Genomic DNA, 15,687 nt, shown 5'->3' with positions numbered 1-15,687 from the left:
TCTGGGGAATTCAGTGATCTATTAAGTAAAAAGCTTTTACTATGTTTTATTTATTTTTGTATTTCCATTTTCCTTCACAAGGGTTGGCACCCAAAAGCCACTCAATTAATATTTTTAATGAATAAATCACTGTATAAATGTACTAAATGAAGGCATTGATAATACAAAAATAACTTTTCCAACTCAACTAGTAATATTAGAATCCATATTGCACATTAGCTATAATAGAAAACCATTTTTTAATTGTTCAGGCTTTTATCTTGCTTTTTTTTTTTATATTAAATTTTATTTTTATATTCCCCCATACAATTGCAAACGCCCCATTCTGACCCCAATCCTTCCCCTCCCGCCCCCCACCCCCCAACAAGTGTCTCTGGTTCATAGTTTTTTGTTGATTTTGATTTTCACTTTCTTATATTCATTTTCCTGGTCCCTTATTTAAGTTTTCTAGATTCCTGCTATGAGTGAGACCATCCGGTATTTTTCTTTTTCTTTTTGGCTTATTTCGCTGAGCATGATCCCTTCCAGTGCCATCCATGTTGCTGCAAATTGCATGTGTTTATCTTTTTTGAATGCTGAGTAATATTCCATGGTATATATGTACCACATCTTCTTGATCCAGTCATCTATTTTTGGGCATTTGGGTTGTTTCCAAAGCTTAGCTATTGTAAATAGTGCTGCTATAAACATAGGAGTGCAGGTGCTCTTTGGAATTGATGTTTCTGTGTCCTTTGGGTAAATACCTAGGAGTGGAATTGCTGGATCATATGGAAGCTCTATGTTTAGTAGGTCCAGAAATCTCCACACAGCTCTCCATAGTGGTTGGACCAGTTTGCACTCCCACCAACAGTGCACAAGAGTTCCTTTTTCTCCACATCCTCGCCAACATTTGTTGTTGCTGGTTTTTTTAATATGTGCCATTCTCACTGGTGTGAGATGGTATCTCATGGTAGTTTTGATTTGCATTTCCCTGATTACAAGTGATGTTGAACATTTTTTCATATGTCTGTTGGCCATTTGCATTTCCTCTTCAGAGAAGTTTCTTTTTAGCTCTTCTGCCCATTTTTTGACTGGATTATTTTCTTTGTTGTTGCTGAGTCTCATCAGCTCTTTGCAGATTTTTGTGATCAGTCCTTTATCATTAGTGTTGGGTGCAAAAATGTTCTCCCAGTTGAGCACCACACTTTTAAATTACTAGGATCTTTACGGGGTTGGTTCAGTGCTTGTCCCTGTTAGGTAACAAGGATAGAGAAGATTGAGGTCAGAAAGAGGACAGGGGACCAAGTGCTGAGTGGGGGTAAAGGGGATATAACCTGGAGATTCAAACATCCCACACTTTCTGTAAAGCATATTGTCCAATCTGATCACATGCGGCTATTGAACAACTGAAATGTGTGTATTATCATGGGGAAATGGTATGCTAGCTTATATAAAATATAGTATTCAAATTAATTTTAATTAATAGTTGGGGTTTTTTTAGTTTGTTTCTTTGCTAATTAGGAGATTGTGCTTTTTTACTAACAGTTTGTTCAACTTGTTTCTTTTTACTTTACTGTGGCTATTAGAAAATTTTAATTACCTGTTAGTCTCACATTATACTTCTGTTGGAGAATTTGAATAATGACTGTTAGTGCTTTAGCTCAAGCAATTGGAAGTGAGCTTTATAAAGAACACACCTAAATATTTAGTACCATCCACTAGCATATAGATTCCTTATTGATGCCTAACTTGGTGACTTACATCAGTATTTATCACCCCACAGTTTCTGTGGGTCAGGAATCTGTGAATGATTTAGCTGGGTCCTCTCATTGGGGGTCTCTCAGGAGGCTACAGTCAAGGTGTTTGCTGAAGTTAGTCACCTCAAGGCTTGCCTGGGGAAAGATTCCTTCATACAGCACTCAGGATTGTTGGCAAGATTCAGTTCCTTCCAAGTGGTTAGGCTTTTGGCCAGAGGCCACCCTCAGTTCCTTGCCAGAGGGATTTCCTCCACTCAGCAGCTCATAACAGGAGAGCTCTTTCATCCAAGCAAGTCAGTAAGAAGAGGTGGAAGAGCAGGTGGAAGTCACCAATCTCACAAGTGATATCCCATCACCTTTGTCCTGCTTTGTTCTCTACAAGGGTGTGAATACCAGGATACTCGGGAGTGATACTTGGGAGTGTCTCAGTGGCATCCCCACACATAATGAGTGTTCACTTAACATTTTATTCATCCATCAGATAATTGCTCTTAAATGTCATGTACTTACTCTAAAGGATCTGTTAACGAATAATTTAACTGAGTAAATTTTAAAGCTCTTATTGGCTTTATTCAACAATTCAGTAATCAGGCAGCATCCAATCTAACAGATGTTATATAGGCAAAAGAAGCTGGTGGGTTCTTGCAAGGTTACTTTCCTTTGAGAGCGAAGGGGTCTGTCAGGCAGATCACTTAACTAGTGCTGATCAGGCCATTACTGATGGACTGGTTTAAGAATCCATTCCTGGGAGGGCTAAAAGTTAAATATAATTTTGGTGACATGGAGATTAGCATAAATGGCTCCATTTGGGGTCTTTTGCCTTATTTTTAACAGATCTAATAGGCTACACTCATAAGTGCTTATTAATGCATAAAGACACCCTGAAATAATACATGAGAAATTACAGACCATACTGACTTCAGCGGACAAGAGTAGGAAGTGAGCAGGTAGACACAAGGATGGGAGGGAGACATTTAACTGGAAACCGTGTTTACTGTGTGGGAAGTTTTGAACTCTTCATATGCATTACCTTAAAGAGAAAAAAGAAAAAAAGAATACCCTGAGAGTGCGGGAAGTAAATTTATACTTCCACTTCCAAGCACGGTAGGCTTGGCTTTGCCCATCCTCTGTAAACAGGATGCCATTCCCCAGACTTCATCTAGGACCTTGAAGCTATCACAGGCACTCCCCCCTCTACTTCTCTGCTCTAGCGTTCATCCCGCCATATGAAAATAATTGGGTTATTTGTCCCTGCCTGCTGCTAAAACATCCACTCTGAGGGCAGGTACACAGCGTTCCTGACCTTGTGTACCAGTGAGTTAGGCTCAGTTGGTCATAGTAATTTGTACTACTCTAACAGATATGTCCATTGGGAGTCACATTTCACTGTAATAAGGAAGAGTCTAGAAAATAAAGCCAATGGGTTCATTTTAACATAGAAGGAACACTATCCCTGTCACAAGCCCAGGTGGTGATCTGGCACCATGTCCCAATTCAGTCGTTGTTGCCACCTGGTGCAGGTCTCCAGGAAGCCTCTTGAGCATTAAAGATTTACAGGACTAGTGAGATTCTGTCCTATATACCATATTACATGAGGAGAGTTTCCATTAAGTAGTTGAGCTCTATATTCATGTCGCACTCTATCATCTAAAAGGCTGGCATTACCATTTTTTATTTGATTTTTAGAACGATTATTTAAAATATGTCTCCTAATCTATGAGAAGATGAACACTTAAAGAAATAAGAGGACTTCAGCCACGACTGCTGACTCCAGTCTTGTATCTGTAGCTGTGTACTGAAATTCCAATGTGTTAGTTTTACTTTTATTTATTTTTTTAAAAGATTTACCCATTTATGCATATAAGAACTGGGGTATAAGCCAGAGGTGCAGGGCAGTGAGAGAACTCACCAGAGAGAGTGAGGAGCAAAACAGGCAGATCTACCAAAATACATTGTTGAGGGGAGCAGCAGGCAAGTCAGGAGAGGTCACCGCGCCATGTGGGCAGCTCCCTGGCTGGCTGGGGATCGAACTCATGCTGCAGTGGCTGGCAACAGCTTGATGGCACTGTCTTTAACCCTGCACCACCACAGAGGCCCTAGTTTTACTTTTAAATAAATCATATCAGTTTATCCCCAGCATCCCTTTTAATTCTCCAGCTGTCATCCTGGACTCTCCACCAGTAAAGGCACAGAGACAGAACTCAGAGCAATGAAAGAATGTAGAAGCAATTTTATCCAAGTTTCTTATTGGAGAACTATGTCCAAAATGATTCGCCCAAGTTCATAGAGCTAGCTTGGAAAAGAACTGACACCGAAATGCTGGCTCATCTGCTGCTGATATTTCAAAAATTATTCCACCACCCAAAGTCTAGTATCATTGATGCTGTCCTCTTATTAGTGTGGATTTTTATTTTCCTTTGATTTCCATTTATTCCATGTTAATATACTATTAGGAAAAGCAGTTGCTCAGTCAACATTTTGAAGACACATGTTAATCCAGTAATCTCACCAGGGTTTGGCAAGTTTGCTGAGTGAAGTTGGCTATTCCAAACTTCTTAAATGGTAGAAAATGGGATTTTTGTCCGCAGGGAAGACAGGCCTGTGTAGAATGCGGAAGGTGGCTCAGCTTATAAGCGGGAAAAAAGGACTATTGGAACTTACTGTCCTTAAGAAAAAAACCAGGTCATAAACAGAAGAGATAGAGTGCACCTTCAACCCATGAGGAACAGGGCAGGAAAGGGGATAATTTGTGATTTCACAATCTGAACAACCCTGGGAAAAGGGAGTTCAAGAAGGAGATACATAAGAGCAAAAGCCACCTCCTGTGAACCAACCCTGCTTCAAAAAATGTAGACTTTATAAACCCTGGATTTAGAAAAGTCAGATTTCAAAAAAGTCAGATTCTCAGATAATCTAGTCCACCACTTTGTTTCATTCCTAATTTCTCCACTTGCTTCCAGACTAAGTACTTTATCTGTGCCTTCAATGCACTAAGCCACCAACCCTCTAGGATGAGCCCATTCTAGCCTTCCTAGCCCCAGTTAACTAGAATGGCCTGAATTAAATTCTTCTGAATAAATGCCTAGAGGAAGGTTGTTACCTATTGGTGAAAATAAGCCCAGGCAGATGGTAGCACTGACCCTGACAGAGCAGTGGACTTCAGAAAGAAAGAAATTAGTTTTATAACTTTCCCTCCCATGTTCCAAGCAATGGAGATGATGGCTTGGGAAAATACCTACAGAAGGTGCATTGCATAACAAATAGGCTGTCACGCACTGCTAACTGCTAGGCTAGATACTTGCAACTATGAATATGGTTAATGGGAGTCATAAACATTTGTCTTTGGCTTTAAATCTAAAATAGATGGAGAGAGTAGTAGCACTAGCTAGAGAAACAAACCTGAAACTCAAACAACCCAATTAAAACTCAGATTTTTAAAAAACCATTAAGATCTAGCAAAATGAAATGAACTTTAAAAGAGGAAAGGATTCAGATCAGTTAAGGGCCCCAAATGACAAGTAATTCCATGGAAATCTATTAATTAAAAACCACTGCTCTGTGAAATGACTGCCATTACCATTGAAGGCAGTTAATGTGCCTGTTTGCAATACCTGTGTAAGGTAGAAACGAGCGTGAAAAGCAATTGGCCATCTGTTAAGGACAGGCTACTGTTACTGCTTCCTGGCAAATTTTGGGCCTCAAAAATATAAGCACAAGTTATAACAGAAATGGACCTGTTGCTCAATGTACATAGGAAGTTACCATAATCAAATAATAAAGTTACTTTCTTCCCCTTTTTTTCTTTTAAACTGTATTCTTTTTTTTTTTTTTTTAACTGAGGTAGCACTGGTTTACAACACTGTATATGATTTAGGAATATAGGCTCACACCTCTTCACATGGCTGTTACCACACCATACCCAGTACCAATATACCAATAATTCTCCACCAGAGACCACTGGACCCCTTTCTCCCTTTGCTCAGTAGCCCCTTCTCTCCCCTTCCAGTAGCCTCAATTCTGGAGTCAGATGTCGAGGGTTTGTTTTATTTTAGTTTTGTCTCTTCCATTGTTTCATTGCTTTATATTCCACATGTGAGTGAAATCATCTGGTATTTCTCTTTCTCCTTATGATTGTTTCACTTAGCATAATCCCCTCCAATTGCATCCCTGTTGTCATAATGAAAAAGTTTATTTTTTTTTATAGTTGACTGGTATTCCGTTGAGTATATATACCACCTCGTCTTTATCCATTCATCTGCCATTATGTTGTTTCTATAACTTGGCTACTGTAAATAGTGTTGCAGTATAGCATATATCCCTGTGAATTAGTGACTTTGTGTTCTTCAGACACATAGGTAGGAGTGGAATTGTTGGAACATGTGATCGATATATTTTTAATATTTTGAGAAACTTCACTACCATTTCCCACAGGAGCTGTTCCAGTCTGCGTCTCTTTTTCTCCACATCCTTGTCAACACTTGTTGTTTCTGTTTTTTGATATGGGTCATCCTCATGGACATGAGATGGCATCTCACCATGGTTTTGATTTACATTGCCCTTGTAATAAGTGATGATGTGCATTTTTCCATGTGTCGGTTGGCCATTTTTCATGCTTTTTTTGAAAAAATGCCTAGTTAATGGATCTGACCATTTTTTTGATTGGGTTATTTTTTATTTATTGTTGAATTGTTTCAACTGAGTTTTTTGTAGATCTTGGCTGTTAGCCTCTTGTCAAATATGCAGATGTTTTTCCCATTCAATAAGGTATCTTTTCATTTCAATGATAGTTTCTTTCACTGTGCAAAAGCTCTATAGTTTGATATAGTCACATTTGTTTATCATTGCTTTTGTTTCCCATGCTTTTCCCAAAAACCTCACTGAAGCCTTTATCATGGTGTGTTTTGCCCATGTTTTCTTCTATTTTATGGCTTCAGAGCTTTCTTCCAAGTCTTTAAGAAAAATGTCTTCAGCAGATGCTATTGAGAAAACTAGACCATCATATACAAAAAATGAAACCAGGCCACTATCTCACACTGCACACAAAAATTAACTCAAAATGGATGAAAGACTTGGATATAAAAATTGTTCCCTTTTCAGACAGCTATTGGAGATATCTTCAGATGAGGATTCCGGGTCCCATTAGTTATGTATGTGAGAGCTTCACAGTTTTAAGGCATTTTAATATAGCTAAGATGGCAGTGATGATTTGAATGTAATATATGAGGGAAACTTGTCTCAGGATACAGTATGCTTTCCATGGCTAAGACTACCAGCCAATGAATGAGTAATTGCTTGGGAGTTTGGATGTTAATTCAATTGTTTGTGGCTAGACATCCATCTTTCCCTTTTAGACAGTGGTCCACCTAAGTAGTTGGCAACTGCAAAGGTAAATGTTTGTACTGGTTCCCCCTCCAGGGTTCTGAAGCAGACTCTCATCACACATCTTCCTCTCTGCGTGCAAAGTCCTTGCCCCATGTGAAAGCATGAAACCTTTCAGCCTGTGGCCCAAAACCTTCTAACCCTTTTGCACAAGTATTCAAGGGGCAGGCTATATGATGCCTGGGACAATGCTTTTTTTTTTTAAGACTTTATTTTTATTTATTTATGCATACAAGAACTGTGGTGTAAGCCAAAACTACGGGGGTAGGGGTGGTAAGAGGATTCACCAGAGACAGAGCGGGGAGCAGAACAGGCAGATCGACTGAAATACACTGCTGAGGGGCAGACAGGGGAGACAGGAGAGGTCTGCTGCACCATGTGGGTCAGCTCCCTGGTCAGGGGATCAAACTCATGCTTCAGTGGCTGGTGATAGCTTGATAGTGCTGAGACTTTACCCCTGTGTCACCAGGGAGGCCCTAGGACACTGCTTTTAAGAAACTATTGCCCAGTGCAGTTCTCCAGTGAAAGATGGATAAAATATCAATCACTTAACTGTATATTTAAAAAGTCCTGCTTGAGTCTCGGTTCCTAGTTTTGTGGTCAGGCTCCACTGTGAAACAGACTCTCTACTGTCAGGAGCATTCCTGTCAGTACTTAACAGCTCCTCAGGTGTTGAGTACAGAAATCCAAGTTTCTCTGTACCTCCAGCAACACCTCTGTGCTCCAGCCTTAGTTGACAAAGTTCAATTTTATTGTCTTTTATTTCAATATCCCCCTTTGCAGCAGAGAGTGAATGCTGCTAAGGGCCTCCTCACCATGTGGTCAACCACTGGCTGTCAGGGCACATCTCCCATGCACTGAGGTGAGCAACAGGTTTTCTGTCTCCTGTAGACATGAAGTCAGATCAATCAGCCATGGCAGCACTTGTAACTAAAATGTATTCTCCCCGAACAGTCTCTAGATAATGCCATCTTTTAAATATATCTGAAAGTATTGCACACAATTTCACTTTAAGGCATTATTACAGAAACATCTCTTCCAAATTGTTTGCATACATGTGTTTTCTAAATGCAAATAAGAACTACCCTCATGGGTAAAAAGAGAATATTAATAAAACACTTGTTGAATGCTCATTCTGTGTCAGCTTCCATGCTAAGCACTTTCCAAGGATTGAGTAATGATTTCTCTGAGAAACCCTTTGACACAGGTATCCAGTCCCTCTACTAGTTGAGGGGTAGCACTAGTATTTGTCCTGGGCAGGCTGACTCCAGAGTCCGTGCTCTGCCCTCCGCAGCCTGCTGACCCAGCAGTGCCCACCACTGAGGAGTTGCTATGAGGACTGAATGAGGTAATGTCTAGAAAATGCTTAGCAGTCCTGACAGCTATACCCACGCAACGTGAAGATCTGCTACTATTTGACAGGAGTTCAGTTACCTAAGGGGCTCTGAGGCACTGTGAAGGGGAGGGACTGAGGTAATGTGAACAGAGAGTGGGTATGGGTAGATGGGTCACACTGACTGGAGAAAGGCCTGGTGGTACTCAAATGTCAGGGTGTAGGGGTATCAGGGTTTAGGAGTGTAGAAAGGGGTCACATGAGACTGCATGATGCTGAAGCACAGGCCCTGTATTACAATGAGAAGACTCAAGCTCTGTCCTCCATCCTTCAGATCATCTCGAGGCTTTGCACTCCATTTTCAAAAATGAATCAGAGATCCCCATTCCTGCCTCATGGTCTACCCCACACTGAACTTGCATTTTCTTTAATGGTTTAAAACATTTTTCTGTTGCTTATTCTTGTTTAAAATACCTGTCCTACCTATTTCCTTTTGCAAATAGGGTATCAAAATGTCTGACGTGGGCAGGATGGAGTTGGGCGTGCCTGCAACAGTGCCACTATGTGCTCAGATAGGGCAGCACTGCCTGCACTCACTTGCCACTCACCAACTCTGACAGATCTTGAGACCTATGGGTGTCACAGTTTTTCTCTTGTCTACCCATGTTTGCTTATTCAGCTATAACCTTAAATTTACTTTATCTCCTCATACTCGCTGTAAGTCTACTTTGATATCTCCAGCATTAAAAGCGGACTCCTCTGTGAATTTTAAGTCAGACCTTGAAGTAGAAGCTATCTTTGAAAGTTGAGTCACACAATCCAACTGTGCTATTGCCATCAGCGCAAAGCAGAAGGACCAGGCAGATTCTTTTTCTTTTTTCTTTAATTGAAATATATTTGGCACTAACAGTACACAAATTCAAGGCATACAGTGTGTTACTTTGATAAGCTTGTATATTATGTTTACCACTACACCAATAATTAGCATGTCTTTCATGTTATATAATTATCCCTTCTGTTTAGTAGTTGGAATACCAGTGTCTTAGCAAGTTTGATGATTGTGATGGAATGGAGTAGTCTCCCTTTAGCCACATTTTTGCTTTCTGCAGTTTCAGTTACCCTTGGTCAGTATAGTCAGAAATATTTACAATAACCAAGCTATGGAAACCAAGAGTAGATTAGACAGATGTGCATATATCTAGTGGAGTACTACTTGGCAATCAAAAAGATAAGCTCTCACCATTTGCAACAATGTGGATGCAACTGGAGGGGAATATGCTAAGTGAAATAAGTCAGAAGAGGAAAGACCAATACCAGATGCTGTCACTTTTCTGTGGGTCAGAAAGTCAAACCAATATCAAACCCTAGAAATTTGACTGCAGAACTGAGGCTACCAGAGAGGGACTAGAAAGGGAGAGAACAAAGTGGGATCAGAGCACAGTGGGCTGTGGTGGTGGACTGTCTATGTCTTAGTAGTGGGTGTGGTGTGGTAACAATACCTGAAGGGGTGATCCTATAGCTCTGCCCACCCACAGGGCCACGCACACTGAGAATACTCAATGCTTGCAGAGCAGTCCTCGAGATTAAAACAAACTGAAGTTGGCAGTTTACCCCAAAAAAGGGAGTGAGAGGCAGAGGCAAGAAACTCTCTTGGGTCCCTGGTCTGATTCATCAGATAGACATTTGTGTCTTTTCATATGAAAATAGTGCCCCAGCCCAGCCATCACAGTGTTATTGTGCTATGTGTCATCACTGCGCCAGTCACTGGGAACTCAAGGACAAACAAGGGCACAGCCCTCTCTCTAGGATCTTCCCAAACAGTGTTCTAATAAGTCACCATGCTGTCTCCTCTCTTTGAAGCCAAGTGTATGTTCATAAGGTCAAGGGAAATGAATGACCTGCAAGACAAATTGGGGATGATGCTCTGCAGTTTCTGCTGATGTTTTATTTGGTGCTGGTGGTTTAAATGTTATAAGATTGATACTTCAACAGTAGCCAGTGAGGAAATAGTTTTGGTGTCCTCATGGATATGACTCACATGACACACCAAAAACTGCTTAGAAATGTCTCAGTTGCAGGCCTCCCTGGTGATGCAAGGGGTTGAGCACTGCATTATGAGGTGGTCCGCAGCCTCTGCAGCACGAGTTCGATCCCTGGCCAGCCAGGGAGCAAGCAACCCACATGAAAAGGTAGACTTCTCCTGTCTCGCCCGCTGCTCCCCTCAGCAGTGTACTTCAGTTGGTCTGCCTGTTCTGTTCCCCACTCTGTCTCTGGTGGGTCCTCTCACCCCCCACATCTCTGACCTGTTCCCCAGCTCTTGCATGAATAAGTAAATCCTTTAAAAAAAAAAAAAAAAAGAAAAGAAAAGAAAGAAATGTCTCGATTGTTCTGTCTAGAACAAATCCAAAAATTTTCAACCTTTGGAAACAAGGCAAATTTGTTTGATAGAGTCAAGTAATCAGACCTTAGAGAGTGTCCAGCATAAACCTTAATTTTGCAAATGAGGAAGTGGGGCCAGAATTGGGGAGCTAAGGGACTTGCCCCAAACACACAGATGGTTGGGGCAGAGGGTTCACTCACTTTCCTGACAGATCTACACCAAGTTCACTTCAAAAGTCACTAAAATTATTTCCAAAAATATTCAGAGAAATATGCTGATTATTGGCCTATAATTGACCTTTAAAGGGACTGAGGCACATTTAGGAGACAGTCTTTGGAAGGTGTCTTTAAGAAGAATACTGAGGCCTTGCAGAGTTCCTGTAGAGCACCAGTATGAGTGGCCTTCATCCTGACCCCTTGAGCCCCTGGGTCCATCAGAAATTGACTTCTGGGCCTCCACAGTGGTGCAGCAGTTGAGCGCTGGGCTGCAAAGCTGACCGCAGCCTCTGCAGCGCCGGTTCGACCCCCCACCACCGGCGAGGGTCCCACATGGCGCGCAGACCTCTCCTGCCGCGCTCACTACTCCCCTCAGCAGTGTACTTTGATCCTTCTGCCTGTTCTGCTCCCTGCTCTGGCTCTGGTGAATTCTCTCACCCTCCCGTGCTTCTGACTGCACCCAGTGCATGTATAAATAAATAAATAAATCTTTAAAAAAAAGAAAGAAAGAAAGAAATTGACTTCTCCTAGCCCATGACAGAATCAGTCTTCACACATTAGTGTTCTAGAGTATGCTTCTGATTAACTCATTTCTTTTAAAATGAGTTAAACTATGATTCAACAAAGAAACAATGCTAATAAGAATACAATCTTATCATCATAAATCATAAGCTTTGAAGTTTTGTTTCTTTTTTTTTAACTTAATTCTCATGGACCCCAAAACATGCTTCCCCAACTACCTCCATCAAGACTAAGGAACCCAGGGGTCACTGGGGAGTTGACTTCACAGAATCTTTCCCATAAGTTCCCTCCTCTTCGGTTCTCCTCACCCTGTCAGATCGTTGGGCAGATGTGTCTCCAGATCTTTGACAGGTGGAAGACCAAGGCAGTGATTACAGAACAAGTTCAGTGCCTTTAGTTTCCCCGGGGTTCTGCTTGCTTCTCCTGTTTCCCATGAATGTTAATAGCGCTCCACCACAGCACCTGTCACATGGAAGACACTGAACAATCATGGAATTAAAGCTCCATAAGGGAAAATACAATTTCATTCTGCTTGTTTAAAATCTCATGTTCTTGAAGTAGCCCATCTTATCCAATAACTATTGTGCATTTCATTTTCATCATGTGGAAACATGATTTCCTAGGTGCTTCAGGAGAAAAGGGCTCAAAGGGGGGAATTTTTTTAATTAGGAAATAAAATAGACTATTAATGAATGATTGCTATGAAAGAGATATTTTGGTATGAAATTATTTGGGATGTGCTAAATGTCCGTACCTCTTTGTTCTTTCTTTCAGAATGTTAGAAGATGACCTTAAGCTAAGTAGTGATGAAGAAGAGAATGAACAGGTAAGATTCTCTTTTGTGGTGCTGTTCTTTGAATGTGACCTGATGCTGCTGACCTCAGGAACATTCCTGGATATTAACTGAGTTGTACAAACTGGGAATTGTGGTGCTGGAAGATGCTGGGTGTCCTCTGCTAATGGAGAGTCTAGGCTGTTGGACCAGTTCATTAAAAATTATCCTGACTTTAATTTCCCTTAAAACTGTATTTCTGTGATTTTCATGGCATTGACACCAATAATGGGTATTTATAAGAAGTTCCCTGGAATCCTGCTTCAGTATGAAATAGAGGCGTGTGTGTGTGCATGTGCACACATGCGTGTGTTTGTGTGTGTGTGTGTGTGTGTGTGTGTGTGTAAGTAAAGGTAACTGTCCTTCTGGAGATCAAACGTTTGATCTTAACCTCATCAGCATGCAACAGCAAGCTGTAACATTAAATATTGAGAAGTCTTATACAGATATTATTAACTTTGAGGAGAAGCAAACACAGAGGTGAGCTAAAATGATGAATAAAAAATAATCATGCTCAAAATAGGTTGTTTGTCTTAAATGATAGATATGCTTGAAATGTTCTCCCTTGGTGTTGATTTATCAGCTCAAGACATCAGTCAGGGGTTTATAAATACTCTTCTGATCAGTTAGTTAATGTAAAAAAACATCCACTTAACATTCATCACTTTCACTTCTGCATTTCAGGAACTGTTTGTATTTTAAAGCAAGTTTGAAAACAGTAAAGACAGATTTTCCTACACTTCTGTTTCCTTTTTATCATCTCTGTGTTATATTTTGTCAAGTCTGGATAGATGTGACAGGTCTAAAGACAATTCAGAGAGGGTTTTTTTATGTCACTTTTACATGCAATACAAGTCACTTGTACTATTAAGTTGATCTTAGAATAGTACATTTTATATGAGGGTTTCCTGGAATATTATTCAGGTGATTCAGCTGTCTAGACATGCAGATGCTAATAATGTACGGAAAGGATGTACAGAGGTGAAATCAAAGTCACAGGAAAATATCCTGGAAAAGTGTCTGTACAGGATGTGGATAAGAGGTCACAGAAGGGTTGTTCACCTCTTGAGAGAAGGTGAGGCAACAAAGAAGGGACTGGGCGTGAGACAGAACTTGATAACTCTGGAACAGGATTGGCAAGTCGAGAAAACCCACGTAGAGGAAGGTTAACTGAGAGAAAGGCTAACCTTTCAGGCCTTACATTTTTCAAAATCAGTCAATGTGTTTCGAGGTGTTCACAGGGCCGTCAGATATCTATCACAAGCAATCTTGGCTAACTAGAAAATGACTTTGCTCTTAATTTTGGTTCCTCATCTGTGTGACTATAAGCACACAGTGATTTTATCTCTGTGTTTTTCCCAAGAGGTTCAGATAGGTATGTTTTGGATTAAGCCATACCAAGTGTGTACATTGTGCATACTTTATATTATAAATGGGATCCAAAAGCTCTTTCATTCAGCAAGTCTTTCTTAATATGGAAATAATTTCCTGAGTTATTTCCAAGAAATATTTCCACTGAATATTCGATCTAAAATATATTTATCAATGGTGCACTCTACACACTCTGTAAGGCAGTGGGAACTTTTAGTTGACTCATTTTACTTCCTGTAGCCATTGATTTTATATTTGAATATATAGGTAAGATCCTTTCTACTTGCATTTGGTCCATATGTGTATATACCTTCCCATCTTTTGTAATAAAAGCAGATGGCAGAATGAATTATTTTCATGCTGTAATCCTTTCTCTGAAACAGGATTCCAGACAGTGGTTTTGTATGTGTTAGTTTAAGTGCGCACTCCTAAAACATTAATTATATTAAGTTATCCTGCTTTAGCCTATAATTATACTGTGCCCTAATCAAAAAATTGTAATTCCCATGCATTCTAATGACTAATGATACAGTATTTATTTCCTCCCCAAGACGAGAATATGATTCACCCTTCTCCCTGAAAGAGGAGAGGCTATGTACACAAGTAACACACATAAACTCACTACATTTCTCTAGTATTGTGAGATAAACATTTAACATGAATGATCTTTCTAGTTCTAATAACCCAAAATATTTCAAAAATGTATAGTTCCCTTGGGCCTCCCCTGGTGGCGCAGTGGTTGAGCGCTGGGTTGTGAGGCTGCCCGCAGCCTCTGCAGCACCAGTTCAATCCCCGGCCACCAGCGAGGGTCCCACCAAAAAAAAAAAAAAAAAAAAGTACAGTTCCCTGTCTCGATAAACATAGTGTCCTAAACCTCTTATCCTCTTTTTACATGAGTCCTGGTCATGCTTCTGAATTTGAGTCACTAGACTGTGCAGCCAGTATAACAAAGAGCTGTTCACAAGAGCTTCAGGTTGCTCCATTTATTTGCCCTTCCTGGAATATGCCTAATATCTTTATTCGTATTACCCTTGTGCTCTCAAAGATAAAAAGACAGGCTAGTTTAGTGAGTAAGAGCTCAGACTCAGCAGTCCTTCTCCTTGGATTCGAATCCCTACTCATGTCCCTCCAAAGCTCTACTGCCAAGTAGTTTTGCAGCTGACTCAGTCCCTGAACTGTTCTCGGCTTCAGTGTCACTATTTGTAATGGGAATTAATGTTAGGTCCCCAGAGCTGACTACTTGCTCAGAACTAGTGCTTACTTGTTATCTTCATATCACCTGATCCAATAGGGTTTTGTTCTTTTTCAACAACATTGAATTTAGCATACATAGAGAAAAGTATATGTATCCTAAGAATACATCTTAATAAATATCCATAAGCCACACAAGCCCATATTATCAGCACCTAGAGCCAAATACAGTCAGTTCTCTCTTGAGTCCTTCCAGTCATCACTCCCAGAAGAATAACCATTCTCCTGGTTACTAACACCAATAATTTTGCTTGTTTTTGAGCTTTATAATGGAAGCAGACAGTGTATATCTATATTCTGTTGTTTCTATCTTCTTTTGCTTAGATGTTTGTAAGACTCATCCATGTTGCTCATGTCATTTTCACTGCTGAATCATATTTCACTATGTGGATATACCACAGTTTACTTACACATCCTACCACTGATGTGGGCACGGGTGTATTTAGGGCTATTAGAATAATGCTGTTCTTAACATTCTCATACAAGAGTAGGAAGGCTGGGCCACAGAGTATGTGGTATTCAATTGTGAGTAATTACCACTTTCCAAAATAACTGTATTATGGACACTCCCACCAACAATGTAAGAAAATTCTGGTTCTGCCACATCTTCACCACGTTTGTCTTTTTATGTTTATGAATTTTTAAAGTTTGCTCTTTTGGCATTATCT

The 15,687-nt window shown here is 40.3% G+C and overlaps 2 protein-coding genes across 2 annotated transcripts in view; one reads left to right on the top strand and one right to left on the bottom strand.

Annotated features, from left to right (window-relative positions):
- The window catches only part of LOC119259636 (acyl-CoA-binding protein-like), a 44,524-nt gene extending 35,238 nt beyond the window's left edge, over positions 1–9,286 (bottom strand). The window contains exon 1 of the mRNA XM_037528604.2: positions 9,161–9,286. Within this exon, the coding sequence (XP_037384501.1) occupies positions 9,161–9,286 (126 nt within the window). The remainder of the gene's footprint in view (positions 1–9,160) is intronic.
- Positions 1–15,687, top strand: part of AFF3 (ALF transcription elongation factor 3) — a 479,720-nt gene that overhangs the window by 368,088 nt on the left and 95,945 nt on the right. The window contains exon 10 of the mRNA XM_054701906.1: positions 12,340–12,391. Within this exon, the coding sequence (XP_054557881.1) occupies positions 12,340–12,391 (52 nt within the window). The remainder of the gene's footprint in view (positions 1–12,339; positions 12,392–15,687) is intronic.

The sequence above is a fragment of the Talpa occidentalis genome, unplaced genomic scaffold, assembly GCF_014898055.3.
Source record: "Talpa occidentalis isolate TD23 unplaced genomic scaffold, MPIMG_talOcc4v2.1 talOcc4.5, whole genome shotgun sequence".
Classification (NCBI taxonomy): Eukaryota; Metazoa; Chordata; class Mammalia; order Eulipotyphla; family Talpidae; genus Talpa; species Talpa occidentalis.
This window is presented reverse-complemented; position numbering and strand designations above follow the sequence as displayed.